Below are 25,473 nucleotides of genomic sequence, written 5' to 3'. Positions count from 1 at the left end.
TTGCATGACTTGCTTGGTAAACTGACACTGTTCAGTCCAACCCCCCAGGGAGCTAAAGCCTTGGCACTCAGTGTCAGGGTGAGAAACCTGGAAGGTTTAGCTATCAGAAGAAAAGGTGAAAACTTTAGTAGCAGTGATTCTGGTGAATGAAGAATCTTCCCACAGATTCCTCACCATTCTCCCTCCTTCCCAGAGAGCTGGTACTGTGAATAATAAGATACCATGGTATGCAAATAAGTTATGTGCTGTAATTGTTGATAATGTTGTTGCGTTCTCACACTCTCCACACGCCTCACTTGGATGCAGAAAGAAATTACAGGAACTGGCACCAGTTGGCATCTAATATACTCCGATGTTTCAATGTCCAGTGGGCTGAGTTGCCCTTGCCACATGGTGGCACTGGAAAGCCATTGCTAGGGTAAACATTTTAAGGACCAGTCTGTAAGGATATTCTGAATGAGAGCAATCTGTGGGAAGATTGTGTATCCACCAGTATTATCGTAATTAAATGTAAGTACAATTTTCTTTAAAACAAAATTACACAAATCACCGGAAAATGTTGAACATCTGCAGGGAGATTAAATATAGCTTTTGTATACTTGTGTCTACTTTTATGAAGAAAATGTGTGTCTCAGGTATATATTGTGCTTTTGATAACACAGTTACTGGTCTACCAGCCTGTGAAGGTTGATGTGCTTACTAAGCAGCCTGAAAACTCAGACTTAACATTTCATGCTGAGACCTCACGATACATCTCAAGTTATAAACAAAATGATTCAAAACAATTTTTTAATATTCCCAATTATTTACCCGTTTATTTTTTAAGCCAGAGCCATGCTCATGGACCCTCTTACCACTGAATAAAATTGGATAAATACAACCTGTGGCACAAATGGCACAGTCAAACATTATGAAAATAAATGGGTCATCTTAACATGCATAACATATAGAATTGCCGAGTAATGCCACTGATTTTAGTGAAGAGTAATCTAAGAATGTCCATTTAAGACCAATATTATTAAGAAAACAACTGAACTAATATGATTCCATCTTTAAATGGTCTTCGTGTTGTTATTTAAGGAGAACGTCTCCTGGTAATGAGGAAAGGTGGCATCTGTGTTGGGTAGTAAATGGTATATTTTTGATTTTACCAGTAAGAGTTCTAACTTTTAAGTCAATACAAAATGTGTCCTATAAAGAAAACGCTAATGTAGAACACAGTTCATTTGTTATATTATGCACTCACAAATTGGGTTCCACAGAAACGACATGCTTTTGCATGTAATATAACATAGTAAAAGGATACATACTTATTTAAAAAAACCTTAAAATACCCTTGCTGGAAGCAGATCAGATTTCCCGTGAATGGTCCATGGAATGGTCCATGGTTTTGAATAAATGTTCACTGGATTTGAGTATGCTAACTCATTGAGAACTGACCAAAAAGAGGCAAGTAATTGATCTTGAGATTATCAGAACCAAAGACGAAAACAAATGACAGATCAAAAGAAACCAATTGAAGGAAACAATAGGTCAATCAAATGAAATGCTGGCTGAATATGAAAACAAACTTGAACAATGCAAATTGTGGGACTTTCATAGACACTCACATGACTGGAAAAATGATGTGCTCCTAATTGTATTACTGGATCTAATGTTTGATCAAGAAATTCCAAATCCTTCAGTAAATGTTGAGTTGTTTTAAGTCTTTCATTTTCAAATTCTTAGTCATCAAAACGATTTGTTCTGCATACACTTGGAAAGGTTTTGTGAACTTGGGCAAGTTCTTGAGCTTTCTTGTAGCGGTGAGTTATTGTATGTGCTCCTTGTCTAGGTCTAATGAGAGATAGAGAAAATCAGACATGTTTTTCCATTTAATAGAGCACATCACCTCCCACGGTCCCAAAAGTTGCCTTCACTGGACTGTCATGTTGCATACTCTTGTGAACAGACAACCTATCATCCTATTCCTTGCCAAACTGCCTGTACTCCAGACTTCGAGGGCACATTCCTACCTCTCCTCTATCCAGGAATGTCATTTTCCAAATGGTGATTTTAATGGAGGAAAATCTTTCAGGACATAACATGCCCAATAATTCAAAAAGCTTTTTAATCAGAATGTATAGCACCAGTGTTGTAGGTATGTTTTCAGCCTCAGCCAAACTCAAATTCAGCCTGCACTAGACTTAATTATACATAATAATAATGTAGATTAGTTTTAAATGTATATTTGCAAATCCTAGTCACAGTAAACAATGCTGTACTAGCAGAGACCCACTGCAGGAATAGCATTCATTCCATACAAATAACCAAATGTAGATTGAATTCATAATCCAAAACAAGAGAGCAGAAATCATCAGATGTATATTGCATGTCAATACTAAAATAATGCAGTATTTTGGATAACAATGCTTAAAATAATATGAAATAGGAAAATTACAGTGTAGAATGTAATGCAGCTTGATAAGTGTATAATTCAAGAAATTAATACATTGCCTGTTCAGATGCTTCCCTCTAGTGCCCACGCTAATATTGTTTCTTCGTTAGTGCAATAGCAGGCTAATAGCGCGCATATTTGGGTCCAAGTTTCAATTATTGAGAATGTGATAGCTTTGGTCGAATGTAATTGGTGTCTCTATTTCCAAGCCTTATCCTTGAGCAAGCTAGCCCTGAATTAATGGTTAATACCAGACCCTCGGTCTTATCTGATAATCATACAAGGTATAGGTTTACATTATATACTGAATTTTTATATTCAATTTTAATATTTATTTTCAATCTTTACATATTCTGCAGATCTGGAAATAATGATCTCATTTGATCATTGATGGTTAATGCAAGGCTTACTTTTGCACAGTAGCATAGCAGGGCTGTCTGATCATTTCATCCTTTTCAAACAAAGCACACCTAAGTAGTTGCCTTGATTGCAGGACATGCCTACAAGTGTCAGAGTAAATTCTCATTATTAACAGTACATTCAGATAGTGGGCAGGCATCATAGAATGTCAAAAGGGTGTTTGAGATTCACAGTTCAGATCCTTAAATGTTTTTGTGTTTGTGCATGTTCTCGCCCTACTCCAGGTTACAATGCACCATACCTCTCTGTGTACAGTGAAAATGCAGTTGATGTCTTTGATGTAAACTCCATGGAATGGATTCAGACGGTTCCCCTAAAGAAGGTAACTTGCTTTTGTTACAATGAAGATAGTGCAACTCTAGATTTACTGCAACAAACGTAAAGATGTTTTGGGAATTTGTTACTAGAATTTGTGTGTTTGGGAAACACAATTTAGGGAAGAAGCCACGAGGAACTGTTGATAATTAGTGCATTCGCTCATTGCTTTTTAAAATAGTTTTTTACATTTTGTGATTTTCTTTTGTTTGCTTATGCAGGTACGGCCATTAAATGTTGATGGATCATTAAACCTCCTAGGATTGGAGACAGTCAGATTAATATATTTCAAAAATAAAATGGCAGGTATGTAAGGAGACAACATATGTATTTTGGTGGGTGGTGTCACATCCTGATATTATTTTCGGTGTTCATCCATGTAGGTGAGGCAATGACTCTTTTCTTGAATCATTTCATACAAATCGATGAATGTCATAATTTTAAATCCCATCATTTACAAGTGGTTTGTCAGCAAATAACTAACTCTTTTCAGAGATGTTTAGCTGTTGAAGACGCATATCATATTGTTCCTGGCTTGTCAGTGTGTCAAGCAAATCCACATGCTGAGAGAGAGAGTATTTTGGCATGAAATGACTTATCCGGGCTCTTGCGATGTGGGGGAAATTGTGGCAGTATCTTGCTGGTAAACAACTTGATATTGTGGTTTGGGAGTCAAGAGGTGAAACAGTTCTAATCAACAGAAACTTTTACACTATGAAATTAAAACTGATTTCATTTCTCGCCCTTTGTAACATTCAATGATGAACCCATTTCATTTGTAAAAAAGTCTCCATTCCCTGGAATTTGTAGGCTGACAGCTCCTTCTAGGGTGATCTTTTGATGGGCAACACCCTTTCGGATTCCCAGTTTGATAAGGTGTTAGAGGAAAGAAAGAAGGACATAAACACAGTTAAAGTTATAGGTGTTCTTCATCCTCAACAAAGACAAGAATCAACAGGGCACAGACATCTCCAATATCAAAGGCCTGGCCTATGCTCCAACGCCACCATTTCAGCAACATCAGTGCTTTCAAGAATGTCCGCAACCAGTCAAGCAGGACTGTATTCCAAATGGCCTTTTTGTCACAATGGCTGCTCCAAGGCTAGAGACCCACAAGGTAGAGTCACCTCTATCAACAACTAATGGCCTTCCTCTCATTGGCCCCCGAACTTTCACCACCTGTTGGGGGAAGGCTGCGGCTATACCTTCTCCATCGGGAGGCCAGAACCTCAGATTGATGGGTATTATTGACCATCATCTACAGCTAACTGTTAACATTTAACACCACCCCTCTAAATCACCCATCCTGTTCTCACAAAGTTAACAAGGGTCACCACGAACTGTTAATGGAAGAGATACATTCACTCCTAGTGCCAGCAAACCCCCAGAGACAAGGACTGTACTGTCTATACTTTATCATCCCCAAAAGGAACAAAACCAAACTGATTTGGATCTGGGAGTGCTCAGTGGCTACATCTCTTCCAACAATTTCAGAATGGTAATTCTGCACAACGTAATGTTGTTATGAAAAAGATTGTATGGTGACCGACTCAAGGATATGTACTTTCACACCTCCATTGACCAAACGCTCATCAACAGTTCTTCAGGTTTGACTTCTCAGTCAACATGAAAAAATCTTGCACATCAACTACGAACAGAATGTTTCTGGGACTAAAGCTAAGAGCCGCCAAAGGGAAGACTTAACCTAATCATCAAGAGAGTGATGGCTTTTCAGAGGCTGCTTCTACCTTTAGCACACGTCACATCATCTGACAGTGAGAATGATAATGAATCTGCTGGAATTTATTGCATCATGTATTACACTAGTGCTGACTGCAAGGTTCAACATGCCTTCTCTAAAGAAATGTCTTTTCATAGACTGGTCACAAGTGTCTGGTGATGGGAGTATCTAGTTTTGGTGGAGCCGATTGTTCAGCACAAAGTACTATGGCAGAACAAGAACACCTGGGCAGATCATTCTTGATTTAAGCTGCAGTGACTATCAACAGAGACGTGTCACTCATGCTTTTGGTATCTCACATGGGCAACCTTGCCATTCTGGGTCACTGGTGATGGCACAAACATCCCCTCCACATCAGTGTGCTAAAGCTCAAAGCAGTACGGCTAGCTCTTTGAGTTATTTAAATGATGCTCTGTATCAAAGTGGTCCTGATGCAGATAGACAATATAACAACCATGTATTACTTGCAAAAACAATGGGATTCACTTTTCACGATTGTCCATACTAGACACAGTCAGTCAGTTAGGCCTGGGCTGCTCTGCCACCAAATACCAGATGTGGATAATAGTTGCTCACACTTGGAAACTGGCACCTGAGGCCTTAGAATTTGGGTGTTTGCCACTACTAGGAGATTGTATACAAATTCCTAAAGACAGTAGAAAATCTACTACATGTGCATGTTATCCAGCTAAATGGTGTGACTTTATCTGGTAATTAATGGTTTCTACCCCAGTGAAAACAGCATTATTGAAAATGACTTAGCTTCAAAAATTGTATATATGTACTTGATTGACAACTGTAACTGCTAATTAATTTCTCACTACCTTAAAAAATAAATACACCTTTTAAAAACTTTTTCAGAGGGTGATGAGCTGGTTGTTCCTGAAACCTCAGACAATAGCCGGAAGCAAATGGTTAGAAATATAAACAATAAGCGACGCTACTCGTTTAGGGTGCCTGAGGAGGAGAGATTACAGCAGAGGAGGTGCGTATTTCTGTGAAATACATTGTTTTCTCACAATGTTGTAAGTTAAACCATTCACCCCCACACTTACCACCCCAACATTGCCTTTTTTGGGTGCACTTTCTAGCATGTCAAGTTAGGAGCAGATGCTTTTTCCAGTTCTACCAGAAATTATATCTTATTACATTACTGTTTTCTTCAACCTTCCAGCCTATGGCGGGGACAACTCTCTTAATCTCCTGTTGTATTAAGCAGTAAATCACTTCAGTCATAAAACAGTCCTTTATAAAGGGAACTAACACCGATGAATAATCCACCATTTAATTAAAGGCACCAGTTCTCACCAAAATCCGGGTACCCTCTGAGAAGTCCTTGTACTAGAAGCTGCCTAGAACTGTCCTAGTGACAGATGTTTGCTATATCTAAATGTTGCATTAATGGCCATGGAGACTTCTGTAATGTTCCTGACATCTTTTCTCACTTCTTAATAGTAATGGCATTTAATCAAGTTCCTTGCACTTGTTGACATGGTCTTTAGTGGGCCTCACCTATGCAAGATGTCAATCATTGGCTTTCTTTTTCTCTAACCGAGTAACATAATTCCAGCTGGGGTCCTAAACAAAGAGTGGGGAAAAAAGGACAAATGAGAGGGTATGACTTTTCCCAGTTGGCCCTAAAGTGGGTCACAAGATACATTTAAGATAATTGCTTTCCATTCGGGGGTGAGAGGGATGTGTGATCTGCAGAGCAAAGAGTCCCACCTTGCCACCATAGCTGCATGCATACCATACCCCTTGTCATGAACTCTGGTAGTCGCTTGCAGTGGCAAGGAAGGAAACGGATTCTCCGGGACTCACACTGGCTGGTGCCCAGGAACTGTTTTTCTTGCCATGTATCAGGATGCATTCATTCTTCCATGACATCATTCCCTCCCACCATTCATCCTTCACACACAGGTTGGGCTTCATTCTTCTGAATCCTGTAAAACAATACACTCTTCAGTCTTTGAAGAGTAAGGCTGCTTCCTATCCCAGTGAAAAAAAGGCATTTAAAAAACATAGCCTCTAGCATCTCTTCATTTGTCAAGAGAGATGTAATATTTGGGAAACTTGATGCATTTGGAAAAAGTAGTCAGGAAAGCAAAATCAGAGGCGAAAACATTGGCAACTCTTTCAAATAAACAAAAAGGTAAATCCCTAGCCTAATGTTTTGTCTAGTATTCACAAAATAAAGCAGGGATAGGTTGTTTCGTTATAATCTACATCAGACATTTACATCAGAAAGTACTTTACAGGGTTCTCCAAGACCTGATGTGAATAGGGCACCAGGGTTGAATAGCATGTCTCAGGACATTAAAGAAACATGAAGGGGTATCGGTTGTTCTAGCCAAGTTCAGCCGCTCTCTAGACAGGATAGGTTTAAGCCAGGGCATAGGTTTGGGGTGTTGCCCCCCCCAATAAAAGCATTTTCTGTTCAAAAGTCGGGTCTGTTAAGGTGTCTGTCGAATTTCCCAAGGCATTTTTCCATACACACACAGACAAAACGCATACACACTCACTTTCTGTCTCTATTTTGAAAGTATTCAATTTCTTTTTTCAAATATCGTATTTTCTCTCAGTACCTCCACAATCCGTATTCTTCTCCCTTTCCACTGCCCCTAAAGCCTCTCATATGTGCCCTGCTTGCCTATAATGTAGGTTAGCAAAATATCCAAAAGTGATTGCTGGGAAATTTGAAGCCCGCACCCCACCAATCTTAGTGACCAAGCTACGGCCCTGAGTTCAAGAGGATGGAGGAATAAAGATACACCACAAATACAGGCGAAGTAGGATTCTGGGCCAGTTAGTCTGGAACTTGTTGAAAGAAGAGGGGAAACTACCATGATTTCCAAAGGGAAAGTAATGCTCCTGAAATCTAATTTTTAAAAACTTTTTAATCCAGTAAATAGTTGAAGGTAGCAGAATTTTAGATATTGGTTAGAGGTTTGAAAAACACTTTGAATACTGTTAGTTATAAATTTATAAGTGTGCTAAAGAGCCTTGAGCTCATCTTGGGGTTGAAAACTGAGTAGTGTTGAATAGTAAATGACGGAAGGGTGAGGTCTGAAGGTGGACTAAACAGGCTTGGGAAGGCTACCATATGTAACATGCCACATGGCGATGGCGAATGAGTTTATATTGTGGTAAGAAATATTGTGGAAATTGCATTGCAGTTATAGAAATCTACCACATAATAGGTGTTTTTTTGTTTGTAAAACTTCTAATTTTAAGCTTTGTGCATTCTTATTTCTATTTATTTGCCCCTAAATTGGTGGGAAGCCCCTTCTCCTGTACCCCTCTCTCACTGTTCCCTTTCTCTTGTGTTTTTTCTTAGTTTCATTTGCTGTCCCTGTCCTTCTCACAGCAGCAGCGTTCCTCTCCTCCCTCTCCCCACGTCTCCAGCACTTTCATTTATTGATTTCCAGAGAAACTTCTTCACCGCTTTTTATCCACAGACACAGCTTGTTGCTTGTCAAAACTGCAACCCACATATGTGAGAACTTTCCGTACAGGAGACCCCAGTCTATGAGCTTCTTTTAGATTGCCCTGAAGCACTTCTAACTCCCTTTGGCAGTATAACCATTTTTGTTTCCTTGTGATTTAAAGATTTTCTCCCTATGAATGCACTCCTGAGGAGTGACAGGAACTAGCTGTTGTGTATTAAGCAAAGTGCCCCAAAAATGCTGCATCCTATTTGAAATTGATTGCTAAAGTTTTGTTTTCATTTTATACCTTTGCTTCCACGGTGTTTGTTTCCATAATAATTTTCCAGTGTTAATTTTCTGACAGTGTTCACATGTTTTGATATATGAAGAATTATAGATAGGTAAATAGTATAAGGAGGGAAAGGGTCATAGGTTTGGAGAGATGTGAGTAATATAAAAAGGTGGCTTGTCTGTAAACATCACTTAATAGGCCATGTATGGGGTATTGTGCTCAGACTAGGGACCTACAGCTCTTGGTAATGTAGCTAGGCAGGCTAACTTCTCCACTAAAATAAACACAATTATCAAAAACACACAACCTTTTGGTCACTTAACCAGCGTGTCCCCCATGAGAATGGGTCCCAGTGATAATGTTTTACAGCATTGCTCCCATGTACTCAAGGTAGAGTTTAACAGAACAAAAAGTAACTTCAAACTGCAGGTAGCCCAGAACGCTGCTCCAAGGTTTCCCTAAGGTTTCTGACAGCACGAGTCTTGACCTCCCTTGGACCTGGGGTCACAATGGATCCAGTGTAAGGCCCATTTAACCATTTGTAAGGTTGTTCTGGGAAAGCACTTGTTATCACTCCCCAGACCTCTTTGGTAAACAGCGTACAGAACCTTAGCTTTCGCTGTGTTTGTTTTAGCATTGAGAAATATATGGGTGAGGCAGATGAACCCCGGAAGCTCAGCTGAATCTACTCTGAAATGTCTTGCCTCAACTTCCAGTACTACAGGTCCTTCCCCTATGAGAGAAAGCCATTTAAACACATATTCCACAAAACCTTTAATTACACAACTTCATACTATTCCATCGGTTGCCATACTTACGTCATACACAAACTGGCCATCCCACCTTGGCAACCACACCTGGACATCAAAGCCATGTTTTATGCCTATACCTCTTTGGGATGTTTTCAATCTTACATCACATGGGTGCATCTTTATTTTTATTCATGGGGGCATAGTGTAAGAAATAATCTGATGGTGGCATGGGCTGCAGATAGAATTCAGTACACTAATATTACGTTTACAAAGATGTTTAAGTTGTAGAACTTTTTGATCTCATTGAATCTTAAACCTAAAAGTAGTTATTAGGATAAGTTCTTCTGTTTTTGAGGTCAATGTAAATGTCAAATGTGATTTAAAATACAGCTCACAAAAGTGCAGTAAAATCTAATTATACAACAGAATTGGCACTTTAACAATGAATTGAATTTGATGTAAGTACAACTTCCTTAAGGAAGAATGACTCAATAGGGTATTTTTTCTTATAGGGAAATGCTTCGAGATCCAGAAATGAGGAATAAATTAATTTCCAATCCCACCAACTTTAATCACATAGCACACATGGGTCCTGGAGATGGCATTCAAATCCTAAAAGATCTGCCTATGGTAAGAGAGAGAGAGAGGAAGGAGTGATAAAAGTGCTTAGAAGATTGAAATATTATTTTTTGGTTATGATTACTTGAAGACTTGTTTGTTATCTTTTATAATGCAATTAAAGAGCAATGTTGTTTATGGGCGCTTGCGCACTGATTGGAAATCAGATGCCAGACTTTGAGACCTAGCTAAGTCTCTGCCTTCTACTTCTGAATAGAGGAGAAGCGTCTATAGGTGTCTTGTTGTAGCCGACTTACAGCATTCATTGCCTTCTATGTATTTATCGTTGTCATTCTCTGTGACTTCCACTGTCTCCATTTTCTTGTACCGCTAATCAGGCTGACAGTCACTTCCCCAATATAGGAACTGAGCTTGCTCTTAACAAAAGTAGAACTTTGGCAACTTTATGGTTGGTCTGGTGAATATGAGGGCACCGTTAAGGCACCAACCTCGATAGTAGAGCTATGGGTATTTGTTCCCTGGCATACAGAATGTAGGCCTTTATCAAACCTCAATCAAAGCCTTGTACTGGACACTTGGTGTCCATACTTGACTATAATCCAATGATGACTTACACCACAAACCTTTACAAAACTGACAAACCCAAGAACAGGCTTGTTCACCAGTGTCAGTTCAAGATTCTGCATTCACTCACTGCAAATGCCGGAGGGGGAGAACTGCCCAATGCTCGCCAGTAGCATTTGTGATTACTACACAATTAGGGTTCAAGCTGGGTGAATTTAGAGGACTGCAGAGTTACAATCCACATAACATTGAAGCCAAGGCTACCCATTGGTTAATTTGTCACAATATGTTTTTTTAGAGGATAGGAGGAGAGATTGCTTGGCAGCTTAATTTAAGAAGAATTAACCTGTTCATACTTGACTCATTGTCGGGGTCATTTTTTATTTCACAACAACTCGTGTTTCATCCCGCAGCATTGGAAGGTGATTAAAGGCTACCTGTATTAAAAGGAAACCGCCTAGCGCAAGCTCTTGATTGTGTGCTGTATTTAGTGTCTGTCTTTTTAAATGTCTAGGTGACACTTTTCTTGAAAGTGTTCTAAAACCATGGGAAATCTGCACCATAGCAATGCTGCTGTTCATTATTCCACATGTCCATACTAATCCATTTTTCCATCCCATCCTTCGCCTAACTTCCGCTGCTTTGCAGTTTTCAAGAAAAACTATATTTATGGATATGAGAAGAGACCTTAACTTTTGTTAATTATACATGGGGAGACCAAATCTAATATTATGGGGTGTAAGTCTATTTTAAAGAGAGAAGATTACCCAATGCCAGCCATTTATTAGGGTAGAGTGTCCTTTTTTAACCTCTGAATGTTGTATTCCCACCTACTACCACCAGGTTCCAGCTTTTCGTGCACACAGCTAATGAGGATGAATATACACACTTGACTGCCTTGCTCATTCATCAATATTTGTCTGTGAAAAAGGCTTTGGATTGGGATTTGCTAATGGTTGTAATCATGTAATATCCGTAAGAAACGTTGTTTTCCAAGTAATGTTGCGTGTCATTGTCGATTTGCACCATGGCTATACAATAGTCAACTTAAGTATGTAAAAGCCAACAACACCTTCATGGCCCATCCCCAAGTTCCAATTTTTCCACCGACTATCACAGGCAGAAAGTAGTCCACTGGCCTATTTCCTCAGAATAAGGTACATTATTGCCTGCTCAGGTTTGTATGTCCATACTGCTTTAATGTTTAAACAACTGTTGCTTCTCAGTGCCTTAGTGCAGAGTGTTGTTCTTTACTGGAGTAGCCTATGTTTTAGAAGTTGTCTAGGAGGCCACTCTTAGATTCTTATCCTCACATAACCTACATCCATTGCTGTTATACTTCTAGTTCCTCTTTCAACTTGCTTTGATACATCGTTATCAGCAAATCCAACAACTAATTAATGCAATGATTATTTACGGCTATTCTCTGTTAAACACTTTTCTGGATGCAGAGTGGACAGTGCTTGAGGATGCCCTCTGTCTTCTGAACTCCAGTGTTTGGATCTACTGTTGTGTCTGTTTTGCTGGCCTTGGTTGGATGGTGGAGCATTTGCCCTGGATGGTGTGGATGGTGGAAGTGGCTTACAATCAGAGGACTGGATCTAGCCTGTTGGCAACTTCAGAGGCTTGAATATCCACTCCCTCTTCGGCTGCTTTAGAAAAGCCGAAATGGCGGACCATTCTTGCAAGGCTTTGTCCAGCGTATCTCACATGCAACTCACAAGCAGGTTAAATGGAGCAGAGGTTCCAGGGAGGCCGTGCAGTGGATCCACAGAATTCTTGAGGTACTGGGCCTACGTGAGGCAGTTTCTGAGCTCTGGGAGAGGAAGCAATGAGTTAGAAAGGGCTACACTTGGCAGAAAGGAGTGGAAACCCGACTCTAGCTTCACAACCATGACTTGGATCAAGGTGTCTTTGTCCTGCTTTCAAGACTCTGCAAAATTTCCTGTTAGTTTTGGCAAATAGAGGGCGAAGCAATCCTATACACAAAGTATCACTATTTTTGTCCTGTTTTTGCAAAAGCTGGACTGGTGAGGAAAATGTCTCTGAACATAAAAGGAATGGGACTTGGAAAGGATGTTGCTAACCTGGTCGACAGTGGAGACTTCTATGAGTGGCCTGTCCACATTGTAGTAGGGGGAAATATGAACCATGTTCAAGATGGAATTGCAAACCGAAGATATGGAGAATGTAGGCAAACATCTTTGCATTAAATGCCTCTTGCCTTTGAGTTGAGCAGTGATGACATTTTGCAGTGGTGTCTGAATTTCTGGACACGTTGATGAAGAAAGGAGAGGAGCGTCAAGTTCTGTGCTCATTGATAAAGCAATAAGGGTGTCCATTACAACCCAATCAGTTTGATAAAAAGGTGAAGAGACAGTGATGCTACATTTTAAAGCACCTGAAGACAGAGCACTATTGTAAAAATTGAGCTGAGATATACTGGTAGTAGAATACGTATGTTCCCTGACTTGTGTCTCTTGACACTGCTATTGACACTGCGGAAGAAGCAGGCTTTCTCGTACACTGAGAGAACTACAAAATATAGCCACTCTCATCTACCCCAAAAGACTTTGTGATACACCAGTGGAAGACCTACATGTTTCAGCAGGAGGTGCCACTAAAGCCATCCTACAGATGTCTGAAGCACAGCAATACACAAGACTTTGTTCTGCAAGCGAGGTGTTTATAGGATGTCTCCTTCGGTTGCCTTAATGATGCCAGACATGAACCAGCCAGCTATGCCTGTCCTTTTTACAGAGTATTAGGAGTTTCTTCTTGCATAGTTCTCCTGTCCTTATCAAGCTTTGTTTTACTTTTGTGCCTAATGCACCCCCTTAGATCCAGAATATTGTGTGGTGTAGTTCTGGTTGAGATGTGGTGATTGAGTGGTTATTTTTCGGCTTACAATACTATTGAATGTGAGTTTTCCCTTCTCTTTATGTTGATATTTGCCTATTATGACCCGGGAGGTTTTGTTTAAATTGTACTTTGCTTAACTGCACATAAAAAGGTAGAAACAGGAATATGAGACTATGGTTCTTCCCTTCATAGTTAGTCTTGATAACATGATGATGATATACTGGCAGTCCAATCCCACATGTACTGTTCACTAAAACAGGTTGTCCCTCAGCCTGTGAATAAACAGAAAAATTCCCCCATGGGAACTTCTGTTTACTTCAACAAAGAAGTAACAACATACTGAAGGGGTGGCATGTAAGGCCTGTAATTAGAAAGATATTGAGTAAATGCAATTAAGACTATGGTAATTAATCCATACATTACATCATTCTTTGTCACAATCCTAGCAGTATGCAGATATACCGGCTCAATATCCCAACCTGGATTGACCTGTATTGATTGAAAATACTAGGTGCAGACCAGAGCTGCAGCGCACAAGTATGAGGAGCACAGGAAGTCCCCAGTCAGCCAGAAGCTGATTGCAAGAGTAGCTAACAAGGGACAGCTCCTTAGAAAGCTGAGGGCTGAAAGAAAGTGAGGTTGATATTTTGAGAATGAAAATTCTTGCTAAGAAGCTTCCACTCCCTCAGGTGTATTGACTGTGTACAAAGAAGTGATCTATCTTCATAATATGATCTAAAGTTGCAGATCGGTTACAACACATCTTAAACGTGAATTATTAAACGTCACAAACAGAATCAAAGATACTGGTGGATGTTTGAAATACTTCCTGAAGGCAGAGAGCACATCCATGTTCTGTGACAGTACTTCCTCTGGATTAAAAATATTGAAAAAGTAGAAGCTGAGAAACATTCTTAGTTAATTCAAAGGAAGCCGAGGCCGTAGGTATAACGCGAGAACAAGGACTTCTAACCACTTTGTCCAGGAAATAACTTTAAATGGAATGTGTGATTGCTCAGTTTTCTGTCATATTTAATGATCACAAAACCAAAACTGAGGCAGACAAAAGGGCAAGAGGTTTCTTCTTGCAGTAGGTTCAAAGGATTAATGTTGCTCAGCTTGAAATGACCTAAGCAGGCCCCACAAGAGCAGGGTGTATGTGACACTGAATGTGGTGGCAGAGCTCAAACTTGTATACCACAAGAAGCAGAGGGGAGAAAGCTCATTCTAGTTTTCTATGTTGCTTCGCGTACACCCCGACCAGTGGTGAGTTCATAACAACAGAGTAAATGTGAATGTAAATTGCAAGTGTTCTGAAGAAAACATTATCGTATTATCCTAGATTGTCACTCTCCTGTTAAACTAGCAGCAGAGCCAATCATATTTATACAGAGATGGGAGGGTGCAGAATAGGTGATCAGCCGAATGAAACATCAAAGCCAGGCTCTTCGTCAAGTGTAGTAGGAGTTGGAGCAATAACATCTAAGTCCAGTAGGGTACCACCAGAACTTCCCATGCCCCATTTTTACATGTAATCTGGAACTCCTTGAAAGTAAGCCAAATCTGAGGTTAGACGAAGAGGGGAGACACTTGGACAAGGATTAAACAAGACCTCCTCTTTCATCAAGATGGTGGTGTATCCTCTAGCAAAAAAGCAGCAAAAGAATATTCTTCAGTGAGATAAGGTGATTCAGTCTGGGTTGGCTGAACCTGGTTGCAATCTGATTGGAAAACAGTAGGTTCAGGTAATAATTTAGAGATGAGGAAGAAACTTGAATGAGTTGATCCACCTCCATCATTGTCCATGTCTAGGATGTTTGCTGCTTGTAAAGCTAAGAACATGTTGCTGTACCGCGGGCAGACAAAGCAAGATAACTCAAACAGCAATTGAGATCATATGTATCTATGTTGAGAAAGAATCGAGTGAAGCATCCATTTCACAGAATTTTGCAAACGAACAGATATGAAGCCATGAGGAACAATGCTCTGGTCACATCGGTCTTATACTGTGGATTTGTGATTATCTAGGTGATAATTTGGATTTCCCACTGATAAATTATCAACCTGCTACCGGTACACAACCATAGTTAAGATGCTGAGGCAAGTAATAAGTCATCTCTTGTGAGATAGTCAGACTTGTCACTTTCGCTACATCCTCTCCCACGGACCTTTGACCCATTTCTTAGGATTTAAGACATGCCTGCTTGCAGCAGTCAGTATTCTTTTTGTGATTCTCATTGTCTAAATGTAGGCCTGTGACCCGTACCAAGTGGGAGATGTTTGTAGACCTTTCCGGACCAGTAATTTTCTATAGAGTCCATTTGCCCACCTCTTGGTCAACACTGGTTAGCATTTCAATCAGGTAATGCAGATCCGCGGCCAGCACCAAGGAGAATTAGTAGACCACACTCCATTTTGGTTAGTTGAGGCTGTTTAAAAAAATGCAGGCTTGAAAATGAGAGACATGGCTGCAGTCTGCGGAACGACTTCAGGATGTCAGGATTCCATGACAGTGTTAAAAATGTCATTTGTGGTTATGTTTTGTTGCCGTCTGTAGACTGATCTAGAACTGTTGCCAGACTGAAGGAGCAATTCTGGCAGAGGTGCATTATAACAGGTTAAGTAACCCAACCTGTTTTTGTATGTGCTTAGTAATATTGTGATCTTAATTTTTTACCCATTGATAGCATAGTTTGTCAAATTGTGCTAAAATGACGCTAACATCTTTCTACAGCTGAGTAAAGAGATCAAATGATGTTAATTCTGAATGAAATAAACAACAGACCTCGGAAATGCACATTTGGGACTTATAACAGCTACCTGGTCCTACACTCCTAATATCACAAAATAGCTGAGTTTATGTTGCATTAATTAAAATCTTGGGGCTAACCAGGCTTACTTTCGTTCCACGTTATTCAGGCTGGCATGTCTCTAAGACTCAAACCATCACACATAAGCACACATGTGCCCAGTAATATGGATATCACATGCATGTCCACCTGTTTTTTCTCTGATAGGTGAATAATATCCAACCACAAGAAGACCAGGGCAATGCCCTATTGTTTTACAAGCAAGGAAGTAAATATCTTACTCTAACAAGGGAACTTAGGGTCACCTTCTACTGTACCCTGCAGAAAGCCCTACCACTGCAATGCCATAGGATGATAGTGAAACTAGATCTTATTCTCATATCTAAAACAATTATAATGTAAACACACTGTCTCTCAGCATAAATATGGGTGGTGGCTACTGATTAATCTAGAACGTCCAGAAGAACCCGGTTCTATCTTGGGCTTCTTGGATTTCATCACTCGCTTGACTCTACAATAAGGCTAGATTAGCACATTCAGTGGTCCCACTCACAGTGTCCGCTTGCTCCAGACTTATTATGGAGCTGACAGACACATGCACAACATATAGGGGCAGAATTATAAATATTACCTGTCTTATCCTGTGTGTTTCTTGGACTGAGCTGGTGGATATTCCCCAACCCTATCTAGAGTATGTTGGGGTACCTTCTGACTCTGAGGAGTGGGGTACAGGCACACACTCCCCAGGGGCTACTTTCATGTGACACTCCTCTGAAGTGTTGAGCAAAATGGACAAAAGTATATGATGTAAATTTGCTGTAATGAGAGCCTAAATGGTCTTCTTCAACAATTTCTTCTAAGAAATTGGAGGGAAGGTAATTGAGGATGGTGCCTCAGTATGCTCTTGATGCTTGGGTCATTTTATTCTTGTCGGGTCTTACTACTGTAGTGCCTCAAGAATTGCTGACACTTTCTTACAAACATCAGCTTTGGTTGCCACCCAGTCTCTTCCTATGACCCGGGTAGAGCTGTTCACATGACTTGTGGTCCTGCACCGGGGGTAGAGCTTTTCCGTCATAACACCCAGATAAGGGGGGTACCAAACCCTGAAAGATGTTTTATGCATACACTATGAGTTGTCCAAGAGAAATAATGAATTATTATTTGTCAAGGTGAAATATTTTCCATGTGGAGATTTAAATTAAGTGAAATATTATTTAACTTTTTTAAAATACCTTCAGGAGCACATTTGCCTCACTCTTCACCTTTTACCACTGACACCAGTTCTTTTGCTTTGTTTTGATTTTTCTGTTTTTCCTTACTTTTGTAGCCAGGTACCCCTTACCCTTCTCCTCTACTGCGTCACTCCGGCCTGATATCCACGCCACTCAACTTTGAGCATGTCTATCACATGACTGTAAACTCTGCTGAAAGATTCCTCTGCTATGGTCCACTCCACCCTTCCTATTCCCCTTCTCTGCGCTCTGTCCCCGGCACTCCTGGTTCCCTGGCTCGTAGGGTACGCACACCTCCGCCTGCTGTTTGCTCTACTAACAGTGTGTGCATTTTTCTTTGTGCTTGATTTGTGTGACTGGAGTTTTAATTTACTTCTGACTGTCCCTCTTGTGAACCACACAACTTTTTCCTTCTTCTTTCTCGTAAGTAATTTTCTCTCATGATACTGTGCCCAGAACAGTAAGTAGCTTTTTTCTCTCCTACAGCTCAAGAAACAGTATAATATCCTCTTCTCTTAGACACTACATACATGTGGTTTGGATTGCCCTTACCGTGTTAAAGTGTAGGGAAGCAGTTCTGTCAAACCTGTTTCTTACATCTCAAAGTAACCAACACGTCTTTGGCCCATATTTATACTTTTTTAGCGCTGCATTTGCGTCATTTTTTGACGCAAAAGCGGTGCAAACTTACAAAATATAAACGAATTTTGTAAGTTTGCGCCGCTTTTGTGTCAAAAAGCGGCGCAAATGCGGCTCTAAAAAAGTATGAATACGGGCCTTAATGTTTACCTCTGTGTATTTTCTGAGGAATCCGTAGCAGTGAGGAGAACGTTGATGTTATCTGACTTGCACGCCTCTCACTGCAATTTACCTCTGGCACACATTTCCTGCAACAATGGCATTGCTTATTGGAAACACCTAAAGGACTTACCCATGAGAACGTATTCATGTACATCAATAGATATGCCACTATTCTAGTTTATAGGTTGCATTTATTTTCACTTGAATTGGAATATTTCTAAGAAAAGAGTAATTTACTGTAGTCATCTGAAGACATGCCTAACCATACAGAAATTATATGCACTGTTGTTTGGCCTCTAACTCCCAAGGTGGACGTATGCCTGGTACCTTGGTATTTTATTTATCTTTTATACTAGACTTGGCTCTTTCCCTATATCCCACCCCCCAAAATACACACTCCATCCAAATTAAGGAAATGGCACACTAAGTGTTAGAATGAAAACTATATACCCACAGTCTGTGGTCATGAAGCTCCATCCACCAACCTTGGTCATAAAAGACTGGCAAATGCCATGCCAATTGCTAATCCCTTTTTAATTATTACAGCAGATATACTTGCAAACCTTCTTATCCATGTATTGGAAAGACCCCAGTCAGGATTTGATATCAACCTTTTAATTGAATTTTAGGATACCATTAAAGAGCTTTAAATTCCGGGGAATGGATGTATCTGGACTGAACGTCTCCAGCGTGTCTGTGTCTGCGATGGCCCAGGAGCCGAACACCAGACCAATGACCTGAACTCGCTATAGAATGGGGTGTCATTGTTGTGTTTGGAAGGGATTGTATGTATAGATCCAGGCATGTTAAAGAGCTTCTGAGAAGTCATTATTTCGATTAAGATATTGTCCTCTTGAATCATTCTGTTAACATGTTTTTGTGCTCTGCAGTTTACATCTGTGAGTCAGTTCTCTTATTTCACATAGGGTGCACTTGCGCAGTCAGCGCTGCAGTTTATCTTTAACTGGGCGCAGCAAGTGCAAACTAGGGCATTGTGTCCTATTGCAGAACATGCGCTGCACACAGTGTGAATCCGTCCCTGTACTGTGGAAAGCATATTAGTGAAAAGCAGACTATCCACTGGTCCACCTGTGACTGAAGTGTTGACCTTTTTCAAGGCGAGGGCAGAGATTACCACACAGGCTGGTGTAGCATGTTAGTGATTCCCCCTGCAGGGGATTTTTGGGCTGCCCCTGGTCACCCTGATATCATGGGCGGGTCACTGATTTTCTGCCACCTCATTGGAGCGCAATCAAAGCACTTCCCATTCGCTTACTTGCCTCTGTGCTCGCGGCTGTAATATGACACAGGCGTAAGGACAAAGTGTTTCCTCCTTTGCATAGGGCTGCGCCCCTATGCAAATAAATGAATGCCCAGTTGTTATCACGCCAATGCACAAATTGCATTGGTGCAATCCGTATTATTGAAGGGGTTACTTCTGTAATTTCAAAGTGCACTGCCGCCTGTTGTGCCCCCAAAATATTTTGTAAAATAGGGCCAGAGTTGTCGAAAGTAGTTTTTTCCATCTTCGTTACTGCTTAAGGGATGTTTGGCCAACTATACTGAGAAAATTTCCTCCAGTTGGGACTTTTATCCTGTTGAAATGTTTCCCACGATATCGAATGAGATTAGTCCACATCAGTCATGCTCATATTAAAGAGCTTCTCATTTGGAGTTTTGCAATGTTTTGTCGATCCTGCAAATGTTGATGGACTCTAGTCTAGTAGCGTGACTGCGGAGTGTGAGGGCATCTCCCACCAGAAAGCATGGGGTATGCCACACTGCTTCAACACAACATAAAAATAGCAAACTAAGTAACTCATGAGTGTGCCTTAAGTTCTTTCCAAACCACGATTTTGTTTGTTTGTTGCCATTGGTTTTTTAAAATGCCTCAGGAAGGCATTCAGTTACTGAGCACATTACAAATAAATAATAAATCACATTTTAATGCAGTATACATTTCTATAAATTTAAGTGTGCTGCTATCATGTCAAAGAGAACTGTGGAACCTCACAGTAAAAACTGCCAGCGAGTAACTCATTAATATGAATAACATTAAATTGAGTAACCTAAAAATAGTATTTGTTTTATGTGTTCTTCTTGCAGTTATGTATTCCTAAAATTGGAAACCCTGAAAAAAGCGTGTGTAATGTACATTTAGGCTCACTGTGTGACCACTTCAGAAACCAGGGAGGGCAGAACACATCCAGTTGCATCTAATGGGATGCATAGTAGCTACAAGTGTCAGCAAATCTACAACTTTTTTTGAGGGGTAATGAGTTGAAGCGTAAAATTCACCTCAGTGTGACTACAGATAAGACAATACTTTGCTCATTTTTCTCCTGTCCTGGTCATTTCCATCGCAACACCTCCAGTTGCTCGGCTGATGATCCATGGCGTGTAAGGTGATATGCCTTTTAGAAAATCAAATTTGTAGAAAACGAACAATGGGCATCAACTTTCAGGATTTGGTGGGCACACCGTGGATTCATAGGTGGATGTTTATTTGTTTTTTTTATTTTGCTTGTTTTTTTTTTTATTGTCCTCACATCACCACATATGCTGCAATCTCAAGCATTTTATAAACAGATGGGTCTGACCACAAACCTCATGCATACACTTGACCCCATCAATGAGGGCAGGCTGTGGAGCCCGAGTGCATTGGCACGTTGGTGTAATCATAGGACTGCGTGGTCTTACGCAACCGACATGCCATTCCAACTCGAAAATCTGGCCCAGACCATATCATCCCTACTAGGAGTGCTCTCTAGGTCCAACCTACAGGTCCGGCGAGAAGCCATCAGCCGTGCCTCTGGGGAGAGGGGAGAGGGTTTAGTCAATTTCGGTAGATCTCCCTTCTAGCAATCAATCAATCAATCAGTGAATTTATAGAGCGCGCTATGTACCCGACAGGGTTTCGAGGCGCTGAGGGGGGGGGGGGTGCTGCTAGCGTTCGAAGAGCCATGTCTTGAGGAGTCTCCTGAAGGTGAGGAGGTCCTGGGTCTGGCGTAGTGAGGTGGGGAGAGAGTTCCAGGTCTTGGCGGCGAGGAAGGAGAAGGATCTGCCGCCAGAGGTCTTGCGCTGGATTCGGGGGACGATGGCGAGGGCGAGGTTGGCAGAGCGGAGTTGACGTGTGGGGACGTAGAAGTTGAGTCTGGTGTTCAGGTAGGTGGGTCCGGTGTTGTGTAGTGCCTTGTGTGCGTGGGTGAGGAGTTTGAAGGTGATCCTTTTATCCACAGGGAGCCAGTGGAGGTCCTTCAGGTGGGGGGAGATGTGACATCGGCGGGGTATGGCGAGGATCAGGTGGGCGGATGCGTTCTGGATGCATTGGAGTCGTTTGATGTCTTTCGTTGGGATGCCTGTGTAGAGTGCGTTGCCGTAGTCAAGTCTGCTACTGACGAGGGCTTGAGTCACCGTCTTCCTGGTTCCTGTTGGAATCCACTTGAAGATCCTGCGGAGCATGCGGAGGTTGTTGAAACAAGAAGAGGAGACGGCGTTGATCTGTTTGGACATGGTGAGAGCAGAGTCGAGGACGAAGCCGAGGTTTAGTGCGTGGCTGGCTGGGGTGGGTGGGGGTCCGAGGGCGGTGGGCCACCAGGAGTCGTTCCAGGCCGAGGGGGTGCGTCCGAGGATGAGGACTTCCGTCTTGTCGGAGTTGAGCTTCAGGCGGCTGTTGCTCATCCACTCGGCGATGGATTTTAGTCCCTCGTGGAGGTTGGTTTTGGCGGTGAGCGGATCTTTGGTCAGGGAGAGGACGAGCTGGGTGTCGTCGGCGTAGGAGATGATGCTAAGGTTGTGATGACGGGACAGTTGTGCGAGGGGGGCCATGTAGACGTTGAACAACGTTGGGCTAAGAGAGGAGCCTTGGGAGACGCCGCAGATGAGGTTGGTGGCTTTGGAGCGGAAGGGTGAGAGTCGGACTCTCTGGGCTCTGTCGGAGAGGAAGGATGAGATCCAGTTGAGGGCTTTGTCTTGGATGCCGGCTTCGTGGAGACGGGTTAGCAGGGTGCGGTGGCAGACTGTGTCGAAAGCGGCTGATAGGTCGAGGAGGATGAGGGCTGAGGTTTCGCCGTTGTCCATTTGTTGTCTGATGTCATCTGTGGCGGCGAGGAGTGCGGTCTCAGTGCTGTGGTTTCGTCTGAATCCAGATTGTGAGGGGTCTAGGATGGAGTTGTCTTCTAGGAAGTGGGCGAGCTGTGCGTTGACGATCTTCTCGATGACCTTCGCTGGAAAAGGAAGGAGAGAGATCGGTCGGAAGTTTTTGAGATCGTTGTGGTCAGCCTTGGGTTTCTTCAGGAGGTGTTGGATTTCTGCGTGCTTCCAGCTGTCCGGGAAGGTGGCAGTGTTGAAGGAGAGGTTGATGATCTTGCGGAGTTTGGGGGCGATGGTGGCGTCGGCTTTGTTGAATACGTGATGTGGGCACGGGTCCGTGGGAGAGCCTGAGTGGATGGAATTCATGGTTGTTAGGGTTTCGGCGTCGTCTACTTGGGTCCAGGTGGTGAGGCGGCAGGCGTGGGAGGAGTCGTCGGGGGTGGGGTCTGGCGGAGGTGCGGTGTTGAAGCTGTCGTGGATGGCTGCGATTTTCTGGTGGAAGAAGGTGGAGAGATCGTCGCAGAGTTTCTGGGAGGGAGGGACGTCGTTGACGTTGGCGTTAGGGTTGGAGAGTTCCTTCACGATGCAGAAGAGTTCTTTGCAGTCGTGGGCGTTGTTGTTGAGGCGTTCTGTGAAGTGGGCGCACTTGGCGAGTCGGATCCGTTGGTGGTGTTCGCGGTTGGCGTCCTTCAGGGTAGCAAGGTTGTCGGGTGTGCGCTCGAGGATCCATTTCTTCTTGAGTTTCTGGCAGGTGCGTTTGGAGGTGGTCAGTTCGTCTGTGAACCAGGCTGGTTTTTTCTTTTCTTGGTTGGCGGTGGGTTTCTTGAGTGGGGCTAAGGTGTTGGCGCAGTTGAGGATCCATTGATGGAGGTTGATGGCGGCGGTGCTCGGGTCGGTGGGTTCGGGTGGTGGGTATTTGGCGAGTGTGCTGGTTAGTTGGTCTTCGGTGACTTTTCCCCAGCGGCGGTGAGGCGGTAGAGGGATGCGGTGGTGTTCGGTGTTTTTCTTGAAGGTGAAGTGGACGCAGTGATGGTCGGTCCAGTGGATTTCGGAGGTGTGGCTGAAAGAGATGTGGTTGCTTGAGGTGAAGAGTGGGTCAAGCGTGTGTCCGGCGATGTGGGTGGGGGTGTTGACCAGTTGACGGAGTCCGAGGTTGAGGAGGTTGGTGGTCAGTGATGCGGTGTTGGCGTTGTTGTTATTTTCCAGGTGGAAGTTTAGATCTCCCAGGAGGATGTAGTCTGGAGAGGCGAGGGCGTGGGTGCTTGCGAGGTCGGAGACGGTGTCGCTGAAGGGGGCTCTTGGTCCTGGAGGGCGGTATATGAATATAGCAAGGAGAAGTAAATAAAATAGCGGACACCACTGAGATCCATCCGAGAGTCTATATGTTATAGTGCCTACGCCAAACAGGACAAGCAGGGAGCTTACCTTAATTGTGACTCCCAAGATCCCAGACATATTATTACTTACAGTCCCCCAGTAATAGGAAATCAAGGGGCAAGTGAAGAAGATGTGCTTATCTTTCACTTCAGGCAACCCACATCTTCTGCATCCTGGGATTTTTTTTGTGCAAATTTTGCTATCCTTTGCAGGGTCCAGAATATCATATTAAGGGTGTAAAAGAATTCACTTTCATATTTGCAGGCTTAACTATGTAATACAGTAGTTTTAAAGATACTTGCCACAGGTATGACAGCTCCAACTCGGGCAGCATCTCTTCCCACCCCAAGTAAGGGGCCTTCAGATTTCTGTTGTTTGTGTCCATAAGCTTCCAGTATAATATGTCAACCTCTTTTTTTCTTGGGCTGCACATCCTGCAATCCCATCTCAATACCCCCCCAAAAAATCTTCTGTTTCTCTCTAGCATACCAGGAAGAGAGCTACAAATATTCAAATATTGAGAAAAGTCCTAATCTTAAATGCCTCCCAGGATGATTGCAAACCCTGTACTGTTAGTACCCCCCCCCCCCCCCCAGTTGTTACACCAGCATTCCTTAAGAAGTAGCTCAAGCTGTCTAAGAGATGCTCTGGGGTGCCCAGGGAGTCTCAGATAGGTTAGAAGTTGACATAATAATTGATACCCACGGTCTTCCTGACTCTATACCAAAGTATAAGTGCAGCTTTCAAGGCTTTTAATCAGACTTTTTAAAAGTAATTTGGGGCCCCATGTTTATAAAGAAATCCAGTAGAACCCAACTCCTTAGTCATTTCAGGGAATATCCTGCCTCATGTTGAATTGTCCAGTGTTCCCAGGAGCATCCTGGAGTCCTTAAATTGGAAGGCATTGCGTTAAATATGCAATTCTGGCAATGCAAGGCCCCTTTTTCCCATTCTTCACCTCAGTTGTTTCCAAGAATGCCTGAGGGCATCGGAGGCCCATATAAAAGCTGTCATCTTCCCTTGTGTTTTAGCTATAGCAGTTTAAGGAAACATAATTGGGATACAATTAACTAAAGAAGTCAATTTAGGATGGATCGTCATTTTAAATAAGTCAACCTGAGCATTGATTGTCCATGGGAGAGTTCTCTACTTGGTGAACAGCAGATCAATCTCCTTTGCCACCTTCCGCAGATTATATGCTGCAGTTATCTCTAATGAGTGGACTTTGGTGATACCTAGGTATCTGATCTCTGCCTTTACCTCCCTATCCCAGTCATTTATATTCCAGCACATAATACCAAATATCCTGATATAGACCCAAACTCCTCCGCTAACTCCTCAGCTCTGGGAGTAGTCTTAGTGGGGTCCAACATGTAGATTATGAGGTCATCTGCATAAAGAGAAATCTTGTTGCTGTGACCCTGCAACGTAAAGGGGATTACCTGTTGATCGCTTCTGAGAACTGGGCAAATGGCTTGATATAGATGTCAAACGAGAGGGGAGAAGGGAAAGGGGAGAGCCCTGCCTAGTATGTCTAGAAATACCGAAACTCTTAGTTACTGGCCCATTAAATAGTATTCTGGCAGACGAATTTCCATATAATCTCTGAAGGGCCGAAATGAAAAAAGAGCTAAAATCTAATTCCCAGAGATACACCAGCACACCCTACCGAAGGCCTTGGCTGCATCTATTGTTGTGACTGCCAAAGGGCCAGAATGGGTGGAGGCTAGATCAATCGAGCCCACTAACTGTTGAGTCAATTTGTGAA

General features: G+C 42.3%; 1 protein-coding gene across 2 annotated transcripts in view; it reads left to right on the top strand.

Moving 5' to 3' along the window:
- The window catches only part of CDC42BPA (CDC42 binding protein kinase alpha), a 608,613-nt gene that overhangs the window by 562,864 nt on the left and 20,276 nt on the right, over nucleotides 1-25,473 (top strand). For both annotated transcript variants that reach the window (XM_069233802.1, XM_069233803.1), the window contains 4 exons: nucleotides 3,082-3,179; nucleotides 3,394-3,478; nucleotides 5,775-5,898; nucleotides 9,898-10,015. In XM_069233802.1, coding sequence (XP_069089903.1) covers nucleotides 3,082-3,179; nucleotides 3,394-3,478; nucleotides 5,775-5,898; nucleotides 9,898-10,015 — 425 coding nt within the window. The remainder of the gene's footprint in view (nucleotides 1-3,081; nucleotides 3,180-3,393; nucleotides 3,479-5,774; nucleotides 5,899-9,897; nucleotides 10,016-25,473) is intronic.

This window comes from Pleurodeles waltl, chromosome 5, assembly GCF_031143425.1.
Source record: "Pleurodeles waltl isolate 20211129_DDA chromosome 5, aPleWal1.hap1.20221129, whole genome shotgun sequence".
NCBI classification, from domain to species: Eukaryota; Metazoa; Chordata; class Amphibia; order Caudata; family Salamandridae; genus Pleurodeles; species Pleurodeles waltl.
This window is presented reverse-complemented; position numbering and strand designations above follow the sequence as displayed.